The 19,110-nt window shown below is 41.5% G+C and overlaps 1 protein-coding gene across 1 annotated transcript; it reads left to right on the forward strand.

Annotated features, from left to right (window-relative positions):
• Positions 1-6,498: 6,498 nt before the first annotated feature.
• On the forward strand, positions 6,499-11,542 carry LOC129348469 (leucine-rich repeat and fibronectin type III domain-containing protein 1-like protein). The gene is made up of 3 exons (XM_055008831.1): positions 6,499-9,576; positions 10,976-11,195; positions 11,272-11,542. The coding sequence occupies exons 1-3, from the start codon at positions 9,394-9,396 to the stop codon at positions 11,394-11,396; spliced, it is 528 nt and encodes a 175-aa protein (XP_054864806.1). The 5' UTR covers positions 6,499-9,393; the 3' UTR covers positions 11,397-11,542.
• The last annotated feature ends 7,568 nt before the right edge of the window (positions 11,543-19,110 follow it).

Consider the following 19,110-nt stretch of genomic DNA (forward strand, 5'->3'; position numbering starts at 1 on the left):
CCCATCCATCCATCCATCCATCATCCATCCATCCATCCATCCACCCATCCATCATCCACCCACCCACCCATCCATCCATCTACCCACCCATCCATCCACCCATCCATCCATCCACCCATCCATCCACCCATCCACCCATCCACCCATCCACCCATCCACCCATCTACCCACCCATCCATCCACCCATCCATCATCCACCCACCCATCCATCCATCCATCCATCCACCCACCCATCCATCCACCCACCCACCCATCCACCCATCCATCTACCCACCCATCCATCCACCCATCCACCCATCTACCCACCCATCCATCCATCCACCCATCCATCCACCCACCCACCCATCCACCCATCCATCTACCCACCCATCCATCCACCCATCCACCCATCTACCCACCCACCCATCCATCCATCCACCCATCCATCCACCCACCCACCCATCCACCCATCCACCCATCCACCCATCCACCCATCCATCCACCCATCCACCCATCCACCCATCCACCCATCTACCCATCTACCCACCCATCCATCCACCCATCCACCCATCCACCCATCCATTCATCCATCCATCCATCCACCCACCCATCCATCTACCCACCCATCCATTCATCCACCCACCCATCCATCCACCCATCCATCCATCCATCCACCCATCCATCCACCCATTCATCCATCCATCCATCCATCCATCCACCCACCCACCCATCCATCCATCCACCCACCCACCCATCCATCTACCCACCCATCCATCCACCCATCCATCCACCCATCCACCCATCTACCCACCCATCCATCCACCCATCCACCATCCACCCATCCATCCATCCATCCACCCACCCATCCATCCACCCGCCCATCCATTCATCCACCCACCCATCCATCCACCCATCCATCCACCCATCCATCCACCCATCCACCCATCCAACCACCCATCCATCCATCCATCCATCCATCCATCCATCCATCCATGTTCTTCCTCTTATCTGGGGTCGGGTCATGGAGGCAGCAGATGAAGCAGGTCATTCCATACATCTCTCCTCCCACTAACTCTTTCCAGCACTTCCTGGGGGATCCCGAGGTGTTCCCAGGCCAGATGAGATATATAATCCCTCCAGAGGGTTCTGGGTCTACCCCGGGCTCAGCTCCCTCTTCACCACGACGGTTCGGTTCAACACCGTCATTACTGTTGACGCTGCACCAATCCTCCATCTCTAGCTCTATTTTTCTATCTCTCTTGAACAAGATCCTGAGACACCTGAACTCCTTCTCTTGGAGAAGCAACTCCCCCCCAACCCAGAGGGAGCAATCCACCGGTTTCCATCAGAGAACCATGGCCTCGGACTTGGAGGTTCTGATCCTCATCCCCACTGCTTCACACTCAGCTGCAAACCGCTCCAGTGCTACTGAAGATCTGAGGAACCAACAGAACCACATCATCTGCAAAAAGCAGAGATCCTGAGGTCCCCAAACCAGACACCCTCCTCACCCCGGCTGCACCTTGAGATCCATGAAGACCACAACCAGGATCAGAGACAAGGGGCAGCCCTGGAGGAGTCCAACACCCACTGGAAACAAGTCTGACTTTGTGCTGAGTATGTGGACACAGCTCTCAGTTTGGTTGTACAGGGATCCAATGACTCATATCAGTGAGCCTGGTACCCCATACTCCCTCAGTACCCCATACTCCCCCAGTACCCCATACTCCCCCAGTACCCCATACTCCCTCAGTACCCCATACTCCCCCAGTACCCCATACTCCCTCAGTACCCCATACTCCCCCAGTACCCCATACTCCCCCAGTACCCCATACTCCCCCAGTACCCCATACTCCCTCAGTACCCCATACTCCCCCAGTACCTCCCACAGAGCCCCTCAGGAGACACAGTCATAGGCCTTGTCCAGATCCACACAACACATGTGGACTGGCAGGTCCAACTCCCATGACCCCCTCAGCAGGTAAAGATCTGATCCACCATTCCACAACCAGGACAGAATCCGTATTGTTCCTCCTGAATCCGAGAATCGACAATCAGTCGAAGCCTCCCTTCCAGCACCTAGAGTAAACTTTCCACACACTCTCCGGTCCCCCTTTTTAAAAATGGAAACCATCATCCCAGTCTGCCACTCCACAGCACCGTACCCGATGTCCACAAGACGTTAAAGAGACATGTCAGCCAAGACAGTCCAACAACATCCAGAGCCTTCAGCATCTCGGGATGGATCTCGTCCACACCTGGCGCCACCGCGGAGCTTTTTAACTACCTCCATGACCTCTGCCACGGATATGGACGAAGATTCCCCCGAGTCTTCAGGCTCTGCCTTCCCCACAGAGAACGTGTTTATCAGATTCGGGAGTTCCTGAAAGTGCTCTTTCCACCACCTAACAGTGTCCCCAGTATGGGTCAGCAGTTCCCCACCCCAACTGTACACAGCCTGGGAAAAGCCCTGCCTGAAGTCCAACAGGAGAACCATAGGGTCCCCTGATGGTCCACCTTCCAGGAACCACCCAGAGACTCCAAGAAGTCTGAATACTCTGAACTGCTGTTTGGTGCATAAGAACAGACAACAGTCAGAGTTTTCCCCTCTGCAACACACACAAGACATAGAATGACACAAATAAGAGTCAAGTGTCGAAAAGGAGACGGAGAATGACGTAGAGACACAAAATGAGAAAAATTAGAAAAACAAAACAACAAAACTGCTGTAAAAAACAACACAAAAGCCAGAAACAAATCCAAAATAAGATATAAAACAACACAAACTAGATACAGAACAACAAAAATCAGACACAAAACAATAAAAACTAGTAAAAAAAGACAACAAAAATCAGATGCAAACTACCAAAAACTGAAACAAAATAACAATAATCAATACAACAATGAGACACAAAGCAAAAACTAGCAACAAAACAACAAAAACTGGAAACAAGCGTGAGAAAAAAACAACAAAAATGAGGAAATAAAACAGGAAAAATTACAAGCAAAATAACAAATACCAGAAATAAAACAAAAAAAATCAGACAACACAATAAAAAAGAAAAATGAGACACAAAATAATAAAAACTGGAAACAAAACAACAAAAACTACAAACAAAACAACAAAAATAAGACACAAAATGACAAAAAATAGAATAAATGACACAAATGAGACACAAAACTACAAAAACTAGAAACAAAACAACTAAAATGAGACAAAACAACTAAAGTAAGACACAAAAATAGACTAAATGACACAAATGAGACACAAAACTACAAAAACTAGAAAGAAAACAAGAAAAATGAGACACAAAACTACAAAAACTAGAAAAAAAACAAGAAAAATGAGACACAAAACTACAAAAACTAGAAACAAAACAAGGAAAATGAGACAAAACTACAAAAGCTAGAAACAAAACAACAAAAATGAGACACAAAGCAGTAAAAATAAGACACAAAATGACAAAAAATACAATAAATGACACAAATGAGACACAAAACTACAAAAACTAGAAACAAAATAACAAAAATGAGACACAAAACAACAAAAATAAGACACAAAATAACAAAAAATCGACAATGATGAAAATGAGACAATATTTCACAGTGAGGCCGACGGTGATGGCAGCAGCTGCCTTTATTCAGTCTGTTGAAGCGTTAGCGTTACCAGAAAACCTCCATATCTAGAATAAAAGCAACCTCTAGAACACCAGAACTGACCACTGAACGCCGAGGCTTTATCTCCGTCACCCTGAAGCAGGTCCTCCAGGGTTTCTAATTCCAGCCCTCTGCTGCTGATAAATAGAAGGAACCCGGCAGCAGCTGACACCAGCAGAATAAATGGACCTCCAGCAGATAAAGGACACACACATCTGGACAGAAATACAAATGGAGACGTCTCTTCATGCCGTTTCCGTGACCACCATCATAAAACCAGCTGGTCTGAAGCTGCGTTAGCCTTGAAATGGAAGGAAAACCATTCGGAGGGAATTTAAAACCACCTGGGGCTTTAGAACGCTGCATTTATACATAAAAACTCGCAGTAGGACATGTTTAACGGGAATATTCTCTGTTTTATTAGTAAAGGCAGCAAAACGGAAGCAAGGAAATGGGAATTCAACATAAAAAAACACAAAAATGAGACACAAAATGAGACAAAGTAATGCAAATGAGACACAAACCAAGCAAAATAAGACACAGCATGACAGATATGAGACACAAATAATAAAAAATTAGCTAAAAAATGACACAAAATGACACAAATGGGAAACAAAGCAACACAAGACACAAAACAACAAAAATGAGACACAAAGTCTCATGATGCTGCCACCACCATACTTCAATCATGATGCTGCCACCACCGTGCTTCACGTCATGATGCTGCCACCACCGTGCTTCACGTCATGATGCTGCCACCACCGTGCTTCACGTCATGATGCTGCCACCACCGTGCTTCACGTCATGATGCTGCCACCACCGTGCTTCACGTCATGATGCTGCCACCACCATACTTCAATCATGATGCTGCCACCACCGTGCTTCACGTCATGATGCTGCCACCACCGTGCTTCACGTCATGATGCTGCCACCACCGTGCTTCACGTCATGATGCTGCCACCACCGTGCTTCACGTCATGATGCTGCCACCACCGTGCTTCACGTCATGATGCTGCCACCACCGTGCTTCACGTCATGATGCTGCCACCACCGTGCTTCACGTCATGATGCTGCCACCACCGTGCTTCACGTCATGATGCTGCCACCACCGTGCTTCACGTCATGATGCTGCCACCACCGTGCTTCACGTCATGATGCTGCCACCACCGTGCTTCACGTCATGATGCTGCCACCACCGTGCTTCACATCATGATGCTGCCACCACCGTGCTTCACATCATGATGCTGCCACCACCGTGCTTCACATCATGATGCTGCCACCTCCATGCTTCACATCATGATGCTGCCACCTCCATGCTTCACATCATGATGCTGCCACCACCGTGCTTCACATCATGATGCTGCCACCACCGTGCTTCACATCATGATGCTGCCACCTCCATGCTTCACATCATGATGCTGCCACCTCCATGCTTCACATCATGATGCTGCCACCACCATGCTTCACATTATGATGCTGCCACCACCATGCTTCACATCATGATGCTGCCACCTCCATGCTTCACATCATGATGCTGCCACCACCATGCTTCACATTATGATGCTGCCACCACCATGCTTCACATCATGATGCTGCCACCTCCATGCTTCACATCATGATGCTGCCACCACCATGCTTCACATTATGATGCTGCCACCTCCATGCTTCACATCATGATGCTGCCACCACCATGCTTCACATTATGATGCTGCCACCACCATGCTTCACATCATGATGCTGCCACCACCATGCTTCACATCATAATGCTGCCACTACCGTGCTTCACATCAAATTTCCAGCTGTCAGTTCAGAAACCTGCTTTATATTTCCGTCTCAGGCTGAAAAGCTGCACAGTTTCGGATTATTCTGGATGGATTTGTTATTTTAGGGAGCTCCTACGTTGTCGAACAAGAACTCCAACATTAACAGGACTCTTCTGAGCTCTACGAAGCGTCCAGCTGCAACTTTTATTTAATTTTCCTGCTATTAGAGTGGTTCTGTCTCCTGGCTGCCGTAGCAACTCGATCCCCCCTCAGGGATGCATAAAAAGGTCGTATTTTCTGTGTGTTTGTGCAGCAGAACAAACGTCCACGTTCCTCTGCTAACAATTATCGTTCCATCAATAGCGTCTCCTCCCTCCGTCTTTGTTCTCTTTCCTTTTTTAGCTGCTCTCTGCTCTCAAATTAGTCGAAGGAATCTCTGCAGGCTCTTCAGGGCGGCGAGTGGTTAAAATCCTGCTCTGATTTTTAGACTTTACGTGGCGGCTGCAGCTCTGTTGAGGAGTTTAAAAGGTAAAAGCTGAGTTCCTGTGGTGAAGTCGAACAGCAGAATGCATCTATTTTGGCAAATTACAGCAGAAATGCACCTAAAACATGCAGTAGTTGTGTGAATGTTCTTGTCCTGAGACCAAATCTAAAAAACCTAGGAGAAAAGAAATGTGAAAATATTTTTACATACCAAATAAGTCTGGAGTTCCCCCTGAAATGCCATTTTTCTCTTGTCCCACCCCCCTGATGACCAAAATGAACCTCTAATAAAACAGTGAAAATCAAATCTAAATCTCCTTTTTTTGGTTTTATTTTTTCACTGATGTGTCTTGTAATTGTGTGAACATTTTTAATCACATTTTTTAGTACTTAATATTTTAAATAATAATTATTATTCAAGGAACGTGTCCCACAACATGTTAGCATAACCTGTTGATGATGTTTTTGTCATTTTCTGTCTTGTTTTTGTGTCTCGTTTATGTCATTTTGTGTCTCATTTTGTCGTTTTGTTTTTGTCATTTTGTGTCTTGTTCTTGTCATTTTACATCTCATTTTTGTCATTTTGTGTCTCATTTTGTTGCTTTGTGTCTCATTTTAGTCATTTTGTGTCTTGTTATTTTGTGTCTCATTTTTGTCATTTTGTGTCTTGTTTTTGTCGTTTTGTGTCTCATTTTGTCATTTTGTGTCTTGTTATTTTGTGTCTCATTTTGTCATTTTGTATCTCATTTTGTCATTTTGTGTCTCATTTTGTCATTTTGTGTCTTGCTTTTGTCGTTTTGTGTCTCTTTTCAGTAATTTTTGTCGTGACCTAAACATGTAGCGGGCAGCAGGAACTGATGGGACTCAGAAACACCCCCACAATTTAATCAGTTGTTCCTTGGATCATTTCTGATGGATAAGTCCTGATAAGTCCTCAGTGGTGGATTTGTAGTAGGATCATAATCAGCTGATGTAGTGTTCACTTGTTGTCATGGTTACAGTGACACCGTGCTGTTATCTGGCAATGATACAGAAATCTTTAACAAATCTGTGGATCCAGACTATAAGCTGCATCACTGCCAGAATCTAATCAGTTGGTCCTTGTGTCATTTCTGACCTTCAATGGAAATTTAATCCATATCCGTTGGTCTGTTTTAGAGGAATGTTGCTGACAGACAGACGGACAGACATATGTGTTCCTTGACAGAGTAATGTATGGGATGCAAGAAATTGAGGCCTCCTGTGGTCAGAGTTTCAGCTAAATCTGTTTGGTTTTTGAAAACTGCATTTTTCTAGACAGAATTCTAGTTTTCCACTCCAAGCTGCCACAGAGCCTCCATTTTATCTCAGCTGCTCCCGCTGTTGATTTGTGTCATTGTTAATCTCACCATAAATAAACATGCAGCAGCAGAACAAACACTGTTCCCTGATCGGGTTCAGATTTCTAACGCTGAGTTTTCCAACCTCACCAACCTTCAGATTGAAGTTGAAGTAGAAAACTGAAGTGGAGGGAAAATACAGACAGAAAAGAGATGAGAGGACGCTGCTTTTTCAATCATCAGCCTGGAAATCAAAGGTTGGAGGAAGATGAAAGAAGAAGAAGGAGGAGGAGGAGGAGGGAAAATAAAGAATATGTCACAGAAGAAAAGAGATGTTAATACACAAACTTTACATCTTTCATTTTCAGCTGTGACAGCGATGCAGAGAATAAAATCTTCCGTTAGTCTGAGTGTCAGCAGTTTACCGGACAGACGACAGAAAGCTATTCATCAGAAAAAGAGAAATAATCCATCAGGATATAGAGTCACAGCTCTGCTTCTCAGATCTGAGGGATGTCTTCATGTTGAAATAACACCAGAAACCAGAATTAACGGCTTCACCTGCTGCTGTCAAGAAAAACATCAGATTCATCTGCATGTTTTCTGATAATTCAAGCTCTTATAAGATGTTTGGACAAGAAACAACACGTGAAAACATGCAGGAATCCATGAATAAACAAAAAGGAGTCAGTTTCAGGGTCAAAGACTAGAAAAGCCTTGAAAGAGCGCAGTCCTCCTCCAAGGCTGCACATTACTCCATATGACAGAAATGCAACATTTGTTACTCTGCCAAGGCATGCAGTGGAGTTGTGTGACGATCTGCATCGGCTTGTCTGTTTTCTGTCTGAGAGACACAAAATGACAAAAAAATCAGACACAAAATGATTAAAACGAAACTCAAAAACAAGACACGACATGACATAAAATGACAAGACAAAACGACAAAAACGAGACACAAAACAACAAAAACGAAACACAAAATGACTAAAACAAGACACAAAATGACAAAAATGAGACACAAAATGACAAAAATGAGACACAAAACAACAAAAACGAAACACAAAAACAAGACACAAAATGACAAAAGCAAGACATAAAACGACAATAACAAGACACAAAACAACAATAATGAGACAAAAAACAACAAAAACGAGACACAAAATGACAAAAACGAGACACAAAATGACCAAAACGAGACACAAAGCGACTACAATGAGACACAATATGACAAAAAAACGAGAAACAAAATGACAAAAATGAGACATAATATGACAAAAGCAAGACACAAAATGATTAAAACAAGGCACAAAATGACAAAAATAAGATGCAAAATGATTAAAACGAGACACAAAATGACAAAAACAAGACACAAAATGACAAAAACGAGACACAAAATGACAAAAACGACAAACAACTGATTAAATTGTGGGGTGTTTCTGATTCCCATCAATTCCCGCCACCTGCTACATATTTAGGTCACATGATTCGGTATCCGTACATAACGTACACATGCAGAACACATGCCTGTGCTCAGTGCAAGGTCATTTAGTTTGTGGGTTCATCTATATTAAATGGACACATTCTATGTTGCTGTGATTCCTGATCATCAGTAACTAATAAACAAATGCTGCATTTCTGACATATGGGGGAATGAGCAGCCTTGGAGGAGGTCTGAGCTCTCTGAGCGCTTTTCCAGTTTTTGTCTTTTTTTGGTCAGTCGTTTGTCTCACTTTTTGTTTTTCTGCGTCTTGTTTGAGTAATTTTGTGTCTCTTTTTTTGTTGCGTGTCATTTGTCCCATTTTTTGACAATTTGTGTCTCGCTTTTTGTTGTGTTTTACTATAAGTTGTGTGATTTTCATCATGACTTCATTCATTCATCCTCTCTGGCTCGATGTACAGCTTCAACTCAATGACTGTGCTCTTCTGGACAGAATATTAAATTCATGAAACAGAATTTTTTCTCCTCTGTCTGTTTATTAAAATGGATTGTTGGGTTGTTTATGTACCAACATTCATATGATTTCTGAAGCTCCATCAGTCAGTTAGAACTGAATAAACCTCTTAAATGAAGGTGAAACATCTTCAAGAACCAAAACTAGACGCCCAGTTTCTTTCTACTGAATGATTGTGGTCCAATAAAAAGCAGAACAAACTAACGCTGAGTTTCCTCTTGTGTGTTTGTCTCCTCCAGGATGATTCCAGCCAACCATAAATACTTCCTGCTGAGCGACCTGGCGTCTTCCAGGGATTATGAACTCTGTGTTTTGGCCGTTTACGACGACGGCATCACAGCTCTGACCGGAACAAAGCTGGTCGGCTGCGTTTCCTTCAGCACCGACTCCGAGTACGGACGCTGCCACTCCATACGAGACCAGGTGAGACCCTCTGGAGTCTTCTGGAGGAATCTGTTGGGCCAAAAATATACATACAGCAACAGATGATCAGGTTTGGTAGAACGAAGGTGAGGCCTTTAACCCCAAGAACACCAAACTACCATCAAGCATGGCGGTGGCAGTATCATGCTCTGTGACACTCTTTGGGAAGGTCTTAGACTTTTTCTTCAGGAGCAGTTTAGGTTTGGTTTTGGTCCAGGCTTAGTACTGGTTTTTGACTTTTTTGGACTGGTTTACTACTGGTTTTAAGAAAGGTTTAGGACTGGTTTCAGACTGTCTTGGACGGATCTGAGACTTCTTCTAGGAGGAGTTTAGGTTTGGTTTTGGTCCCAAATTTGGACTGGTTTTTGACTTTTTTGGACTAATTTCAGACTATTTCTAAAACTGGTTTCAGCTTTGGTTTAGGACTGGTGTCAGACTGTATTCTGGCTGATTCTGAACTTTTTTTTGGTTTAGATTTTATTTTTGGAATATTTTAGGAGTAGTTTAGGTTATGTTTGGGTCTCAATTTTGTACTGGTTTTAGACCTTTCTAGGAATGGTTTAGGGCTGGTTTCAGACGGTCTTGGGTGAGTCTTGGACCTTTTTTTAGGAGTTGTTTAGGTTTGGTGTTGGTCCCAATTTTGTACTGGTTTTAGACTTTTTATGAGGTTTACTACTGGTTTTAGGACAAGTTAGGGACTGGTTTCAGCCATTATTTGGAGCAGTTATTGGACTATTTTAGGAGTAGTTTAGATTTGGTTTTTGTCTCGATTTTGTACTGGTTTTAGACCTTTTTAGGACTGGTTTAGGGCTGGTTTCAGATGGTCTTGGGCGGGTGACTTGTGGTTTTTGCCCTGGCTTTGTACTGGTTTTTGACTGTTTCAGGGCTGGTTTCAGACTGTATCCAAAACTGGTTTCAGTTTTGGTTTAGGACTGGTTTCAGCCTGTATTCTGACTGGTTCTGAACATTTTTTTGGACTGGCTTAGGTTTGATTTTAGTCCTGATTTTAGAACTTTTTAGGACTGTTTCAAACTGTCTTGGCAGGTGTTTTTTGTTTTTTTTTGACTCCAAGAACACCAAACCTACCATCAAGCATGGTGGTGGCAGTATTATGCACTGGGGCTTTCTAGAAGAAGTGCTACTTTTCAGAACTTTAAAGTGTTGTTGCACCATTTCTGACAGTCTTTCCTACCAATGGGACATTTTCTACCTTCCTTCTACCTACTGTTCTACCTTTAAATCTATATTGTGGTTACTCTTTTAGGGATCTTCCTACTTGTTGGTGTTAAACCTCATCTCAGAGTTCAGGAACCAACTTCTTAAGACTTTTAAGCACTCCTGAATTACATGTTTTGTACACCAGACTGAGTTGGTAAATCTTCCTGATCTTCCCTTGCAGTTCCTGGGCGGCACCATGATCATCATCATCGGCGGGATCATCGTGGCGTCCGTCCTCGTCTTCATCTTCATCCTGCTGATGAAGTACAAACTGCACAGCAACCACTACAAGCAGAAGGCCAACGCTCGCCATGCCAACGTCTGCTCGCAGACCAATGGGGGAGGAGGGGGCGGGGCCAACATCCTGGCCCTGCCGCCGTCCTCCTCCTCAGCAGGACAAGGTGAGTAGAAGAGGAATCAGGTGAGTCATCTTCAAACCTCCTTCTTACAATCTGACGCCATGTTGTTGTTCTCCAGGTGGAGGCGTGAATAAAAACTCCCAACCTTCATCCTCATCGGACGCAATGGGCGGAGCTTCCCTTCGAGGGACGACCGTAGTGGACTTAAACCCCGCCCACGACGATGACGCCATCTCCCAATAACACACAAGAAAACTGTCATCACTCCCACAAGCCACCAAACCAATACTCCACCTCCCCACCCCTCTTTTTTATTTGTTGCTGGTGCCTGGAGCCAAACTCCACCTTACCCAAGGAGCAGCTCCTGTCATTGGTGAGTAGCAGCGGTCAGGTGGGGAAATCGGCCAATCAAAAGCAAGAATAGTAGTAACCTGAGAACATCCACAGATTTAATAGTAGTAACCAAACGGTTGAATGTTTAGGCACTTCCTCCGACTGTTTTAAAGTGTTTTCAGGTGTTTTATTCTAGCAGAGAAACTCTTAAAGGAATGAAATCGTAGCAAAAACAGTCAGTGTGTTGTTTCCAGATGAACTGAATGGTTTTTGTCTTGATTTTGTTGCGATATTGTAGTTTTTTTGTCGTAATTTCTCATCTTTATGAGGCCAGTTTGAGTCTTTGTAGTGGTTTTGTATCTTTTTGTGGCAATTTTGTGCCTTTTTGTGTTGATTTTTCATCTTTTCATGGTGGTTTTGTGAGTTTTTGTCATGATTTTGTCTCTTTTTTGTAGTAATTTGTCATCTTTGTGAGGTGATTTTGAGTCTTTATGGAAGTTTCATGTTTCTGTGGGGATTTTGCAATTTTTCATGGTAGTTCTGTGTCTTTTTGTTGTGGCTTTTCATCTTTTCATGGTGGGTTTGCGTGTATTTGTCATGATTTCATCTCTTTTTGTAGTAGTTTGGTGTCTCTATGAGGTGATTTTGAGTCGTTGTGGTAATTACACACCTTACTGTGGGGATTTTGCAATTTTTCATTGTAGTTTTGTACTGTTTTGGTTTTTCATTGTTTCATGGTTTTGCGTGTTTTTGTCATGAATTTGTCTCTTTTTGTAGTGTTTTGGCGTCTTTGTGAGGCGATTTTGAGTCGTAGTTGTTTCATATCTTTTTGTGGCGATTTTGTGCCTTTTTGTGATGATGTTTCATCTTTTGTAATGGTTTTGTGTGTTTTTGTTGTGATTAAGTCTCTTTGCAGTGATTTCTCATCTCTATGCGGCAATTTCGAGTGTTTGTTGTGGTTTCGTATATCTTTTCGTAGCAATTTTGTACCTTTTTTCCCTGATTTTTTATCTTTTCTTGCTAGTTTTTCATGTTTTTATCTTGATTTTGTCTCTTTTTGTAGTAATTTGGCATTTTTGTGAGGCAATTTTGAGTCTTTGTGCTAATTTCACCTCTTTATGTGGTGATTTTTTATATTTTCTGGGTGCTTCTGTATCTGTTTGGGGTGACTGCATTTTTTTTTATGGAGGATTAGCGTCTTTTTTCACTTTCTACTCAAATGATCAGAGTGATTTCTGGAAGTAGAACTTTATCAACTCATGATTTCACATCTTTTTATGGTGTTTTTTCATATTTTTCTGGTGGTTTTGCATTTTTTTGTCTTGATTTTGTCTCTTTTTATGGTAATCTGGTGCTTTATGAGGAGATTTTGAGTGTCCTCAGAGTTCTGGAGGCAGAAACAAGTGATTCTCTCGGATAAAGCAAAACCGTCACAAGTTGCTGTTACGGTCGTCAGTTTTAATTATTGCGGCTTAATTTCTGAGAAACTCCAGCTCTAAATACAACTTTCACAGCCGGAAAAGTCAGTCAGAGTTTATGAATCAGAGCCGTAGAGAATTCAAAATTCTTCCTCTTCGCAGGTGGGAAGGAAACGCAAAGCAACAGGTGGAAGTGAGTCAGAATTTACAAGTTTAATATCACTAGTTTAGCTGCACATGGAGACACATTCGATGGCAATAGAAGCTCCTTTAAATGCTGTGTTTGGCTGAAAAACATGAAAATAAAGTGTGCAATGACCAAACAATCTAAAGCAGGGCTCAAACTAGGATTCTTGATGTGCAGAATCATGAGAACAGAACATATAAATGAAAATATTTGTTCTGTGTAATGTGCAAAATATGCACTATACAGAATATACATTGTGCAAAATTTCTTGAATATCTAAAATCTCAATATATTATAAAATACAAGCAAATCATTTTATCTTCAGTTTTGTCTTTGAATCATACTGATATTGTAGATTGTAGACGTGTAAAAATACATTAAAAATTTGTAAAAACAGCAAGAAAATCTGACAGTAAAAACTACAAAAATAACAGCAAATATCTATAAAATTGTATTTTTTTACTTATTTAAATACAGTAAAACAAAGAAATTCAACAGTCACACATTGTAAATTAACAACTTACTATTTGTGAAAATATGTCAACGTGCAAATTAATGCTTATTTTCTGTGACTTTACCAGATATTATCTGTAATTTAACAAACCAAAACAAGGACAAAAATCTGCAAAAATGACAGTTTAAAAACAATTGACCATTGTTAATCCTTTACATACATAAAAAAAATCTATATTTTGATATCTGATGTAAATACAGTAAAAAAAATACTGTAACTTTACATTCAAATCATGTAAATGAACAAATTATCATTGATAAAAATACAGTTCTTAATAGTTTTTATTGCTAATATTATTTCTGTTACTTCTTTTTCTATTTCTAATTTAACAAAAACGGAAAATCTACAATTGTTTAAAAATTACAGGTAAAAACTCTTAAAAAGTGTTATATTTTTAATAGTGATTGTTAAAGATAGATGTAAAATTGCATTTTTTCTAACAGCCAGCAGGGGGCGACTCTTCTGGCTGCTGAAAGAAACATGATTTATATTGACGTCTATTAGAAAATGAGCCTGTTTCTTACTTAGTAAACATTTTCCAAAAACGTATATGGTCTTAACTGCTACTTTTAAGTCTCCTTTATTGCAGCATCATGCTAGTTTAGCAAATTATTGATCTATCTTAAGGAAAATAAAAGATAAAGCAGTTTATATTTTAGGGAAAGACTGCCTTATTATGGTGCCCTGGCTTTTTTTTAGTTGCATCGACGTCTGAATTTCAAATTAAAAGCTTCAAAATGGCGGTTTACAAACCAACACAGTAGCTGCACATTTGAGAATTAATAAGAATTAATAAGAAATGAAAATTTTCTCTCTAAATAATAATCATAGTAATGATAACAAACAAATTAATAAACACTTTTAAGGCGCAAACTGAATCACTGCACTGTATTTCTTGCACTTTTCCAGACATTTACCACATCATATTACAATATTTGCATGTCATACGCTTAAATATATGCGTAAGGAAGCTAAATTAGCTGTTTCCCCAAATAATAAAGCTATCAGCTGACGGTGTGAGATAAATCAGCCAAAACTAGACTTAAACTTTCAACCAGCCTGAGGAAAAACCTCGGCCGAGGGCTGCAGTCGTTCATCTGTTCCCAGTATAAATATATATTTCTGGTTTTATTACCCGCAGCCTCGTCAGCAACAGTCTATAACGCCACAACCTCGGCTGGCTTCTGCACACTTTCTCTTTATCTTCGAGGGGGTTTCCAAACGTTTATTTGACGACGAAAACGAAGCGCTTTATTGCTTTCCACCTCGAGCAAACGCCCTCCCTCCTTCGCTTGGAGTCGTCTCTCCCTCTCAGTACAAACAAGTCGTGTCTCCCTGTAGTCGTTTGTTTGATTTTAATGAGTTGTTTTGTTGTTGCCGCTTCCTTTTCTTTCTCTTCTCTGAGTTGAAGGTCGTTTTGTTCGTCTGTCATCCTTCATCATGGCCCTTTTTCTCTTCATCTTGTGATATTTCTGCTCCCAATTTCACTCCTAAATTGATATGTATTCCCTATCTCGAAATATCCTTCAAAGCTCTGGAGGATTGCCTCTCCTTCGCACAGTTTATGAGCTGTTTCTCTTCTTTTTATCTCTGTGTGAATTGTAATATCGGCGCCGTGTAGATCGACAGGAACGCCGTCAAGGTGAGCATCTTTACCGAGCGAGTCGTGACGCCGGTGGTTCGCGTCCTGTTTGGCTTTTTCCAACAAGAGAAGTGGCAGGAACATGACGGAGGATTATCTTTTATTCATCGTGTGGCTCTGCCTTGACCTGGTTCATGTATTTTCCAGGCGTTTACTTGGTTTTTTAAAGTCATATTTATGCGCAGTTTCTCTGAGCTGACTTTTGGATGCCATTTTGTGATGCAGAAGTTTCATCTAGAAAATAAAAATCATGTTTTAAAGCAGTAGGAAATGTAGGCATGGCAGTCAGATGGTAATACCACATATATGAAGGTACACAAACAACACAAAATTAAAGCTGCAAGCGGCTTGACGGGCTCCTCACATCCTTGTGGCTCGGGTATCCCACTCATGTCCACAAGCTGGTGCTACAACTGAGAGTGTATATCGGCCTATGAATGTGACTATGGATGGACTGTGATGATGTAAAGTTTCAGGCAGGCTGGTGCATGCACAGGCTAGTTATACAGCACTTCCTGTTTCATGGTGAGACATCCACCATGGCCGCCAGGTGGTGCTATGATTGTGAATGTATGTCGGCCTATGGATGTGATGATTGCGGAACTCCAATCACACATGTAAAAATTGAGGCAGATTGGAGCATGTACAGGCGAGTTAGACGACACTTCCTGTGTGATGGTGAAACATCCAAAATGGCCGCATTCTGCTGTTCGCCATTTCTATGCCCTCAGAATTTTGTTTAGCATTTTGATAACTTTTGATCACCCATGCCTGGTGTATGTCCTGGATGAATTTCAGCTCTCTCTGGGTTAGTCTGTTTGAGTTTACAGATTTTTAAAAATGTCCAAAAATGACACAAAGTTGTCCAAAATATGAATCAGAATTAAAAATGGCCGACTTCCTGTTGGGTTTTGGGTAATGATGTAGGATGCTTTTCTGTGCGTCCTGATGAGTTATATATGTGTACTGAATTTCGTAGCTGTAGGTCAAATGCTGTGCAGGGGCTGAATTTTCACAATGTTCCAGGGGGCGCTATTGAGCCATTTTGGCACACATGTGTGACAAAGTTTCCCTAAAATATCAAACTTGTCACCGGTCCTGATGTGTGTGCCAATTTTCATACGTTTTTGAGTATGTTTAGGCCGTCAAAAATGCGTTTCTTCAGGCTGACACAGGAAGTATAATAATTCCTTGCATTCCAATAGGTTCTTCGCATCACTATGTTGTTTGCGGACCCTAATTAAAGCTGCAAGCAGCTTGAATGGGACACCATGTTGAAAAATGATGCATCAACAATCTTTCTCCTGTGACTTTTTGAGGTAAGGCCAAGAACTTATTGAAGTACCCTATAATCTTACCTTCATGGTCGTCATTTTCAGAGTGATGAAAAGGTCGTCCATGCTGTTGATGAGTAAAGCTAGAGGAGATTATGTTGAAAAGTAATGCAAAAAAAAAATCTTTCTCCTGTGACGTTTTGTGTTGAGGACAAGAACTTTTTGAAATACCAGAAAATCTGAGCAGTGAAAAGGTCGTGCATGCTGTTGAGGAGTATCTCCAGGCTACAGATGTTTCCTTCCTCCACAAACAGAAGCTTGAATATCGGTTGACCAAGTGCATAGAAGTTAAGGGACATAGTAGTTGAAAAATACAAGTTCATCCTGCCAGTTTCAATTTTCCCATCCATTAGCATCCATTAGCAACAGTGCTAAGAGTGGAGTTATTAAGAAAACATATTTATGTTCGGCACTCAAAGGCATATCAGATATACACAGATTAGCCAAAATACTGACGGATGAAGATAGAAACACTGGATTCTGCCAATTCTAGGTATAATTTATTGGACTCAAACTCCCCCTAGTGGTCATATTTTTAAGGTATACGAAGTATAATACTCCAGTTTCCCTTTTTAATTAGTGCTTGACTGACGTTAGTGGCAGTTTCTGTTGCTAAAGCTGTGAGATTTCAGATCTGTAAGTATTCGTTGACTTAGTTACTTGCTTTATGTTAACATTAGTTGGATGATTAATGGCTCCTTTTTGACTTATTTCTGAACTTTTAAGATAGCTAAGTGCTCTGGTTAATTGACTGTAATCAGTTTTACAGAAGAAATATTAGAAAGAGACATAAAAAACATTGGATAAACAAGGAAACTGAGTAAACTTATTGAGGCCTCTAGCCTTGATCTGATCTGCTGTGATAGCTCATTAGCTTTCGTGATGCTTAATCGGCCTCCAAAGTCAGCAGATCTCAAACCGATCGAGGGCTGGAGGGACGTGAATTAAAATTAAGTCCAGTAATTAAGTCTTCACATCCCAACTTCAGGGATTTAGAGGATTTATCACTGAAGTCCACCAGAGACCTCCAGAAGTCTGTAGAGTCCAAACCTCGACAGATCCGACCTGCTTTGGAGGGAATACTGCGGCTAGTCAGCGTAAATGGATAAAAGTATTATCGTTTCCCAAATTACAAGATGCTTCCCGGCATCTGAATCCATCTGCCAAGAACTTCAGTGGTTTAAATTTGGCTTCGTAAACACATTTCACTATAAAAAAAGAGAAAAAAACAGACTCTCGGAGGCGAACCCATAATGCAGCAGAGCAAACAGACACTCCTGGGAATGTAGAAACGTCTCGCTGTTATATTACGACTCCAATTTCTTTGATGACCAGGAGCAAAATATCGCCTTCATTTTCCAGCTCTTCCTCTCCCTTCAGTCCTCTCCTTCCTCTTCCATTGAACATTTATGATCTATTCTCTCATCTCTTTCGACTCCATCTTCTTCTTCTTCCCCTTCTGGTCGTCCTGTCCTCCGTCCGTCCGTCCATTCATCATCCCTCCATACTATTGCTTCCTCTTTCATCTAACCGTGGCACCGTCCCTCCTCTACTGCTTGTAATAACACACTTCCCGCCTAAAAAACACACATTTCATCACACACACCTCCGTTTTTTTTCTGGTGGAAGTAATCTCAGCCGCCCTGAGGCCATTTGTTGTGGGTTTAATATCCATCACACAAACAGAAGTAATCTCCACGCACCTGCTTCCTCTCTCCGGCCCCAATCAACCGAGCGGCTGTTTTTGCCACAAAATGCATCGCGCCGCGTGCATTCCTGCTGCACATGCAAACCGCTTTTTTATTTTGCTTTCACAACACTTTCATGATTAAAAATTCCAGCCCTGTGTCGGCAAATTTTCACTCATCCACTTCAAGCAGTTGTCTCAAACTCTGGCATCTTTTCTGGTTCGGTGGATCTATTTAAGCGGCCTGGTTTGGGTCCAATCATCCCGTTAAAAAGGAAAAATCAATGCAAATCGATGCAAAGTTGTGTTGAATGATCCCTACCTCTACCAGGATGACAATACCTCCATGTTTAGGGCAGAAATGGTCAGCAAATGGTAAAAAATGACAGGAATTCAACACTTAATGTAGATTTTGGACAGATATGTTAGACAACACTCTCCTAAACCATTGAATATCTTTTAGACGAATAGTTTCCGTCCCTCAGTTTGGTTTAAAAACTTGGAAAATCAGTTCAAAGCTGCACTGAAGCTATTCTGGTGACTCAACGTATTGCTAGGGCACTTTAAGTTGGGTTTTCCTTTCATTTCTACAACATATAATTTACAAATACCGCGAAAATATAGTACGTATAAGGAGAATCTGTGAAAATTGCAGAAAGAGGAGCGTAGCTGATGTACTTCTGGATATTGCACGACTGAAAATATATGTGATAAGTTATAGGATTAAAGTGCTGCAAAAAGTACATATAAACGTGCAACTTCATGTAAATGTATGTACATTTTAGGTCAAAACTGTAGTTATCTGCCTTGTATTCTGCTTTAAAATGAAATGATATAGATGC

The sequence above is a fragment of the Amphiprion ocellaris genome, unplaced genomic scaffold, assembly GCF_022539595.1.
Source record: "Amphiprion ocellaris isolate individual 3 ecotype Okinawa unplaced genomic scaffold, ASM2253959v1 Aocel_unscaffolded252, whole genome shotgun sequence".
Taxonomy (NCBI): domain Eukaryota; kingdom Metazoa; phylum Chordata; class Actinopteri; family Pomacentridae; genus Amphiprion; species Amphiprion ocellaris.

What these genes read in the sequence shown, in the direction of transcription:
- LOC129348469 (XM_055008831.1), top strand. Translation starts at nt 9,394, where the DNA reads ATGATTCCAGCCAACCATAAATACTTCCTGCTGAGCGACCTGGCGTCT. An exon ending in GCCACTCCATACGAGACCAG is followed by an intron (nt 9,577 to 10,975) that starts GTGAGACCCTCT and finishes CTTCCCTTGCAG; the next exon opens with TTCCTGGGCGGCACCATGAT. An exon ending in CTCCTCCTCAGCAGGACAAG is followed by an intron (nt 11,196 to 11,271) that starts GTGAGTAGAAGA and finishes GTTGTTCTCCAG; the next exon opens with GTGGAGGCGTGAATAAAAAC.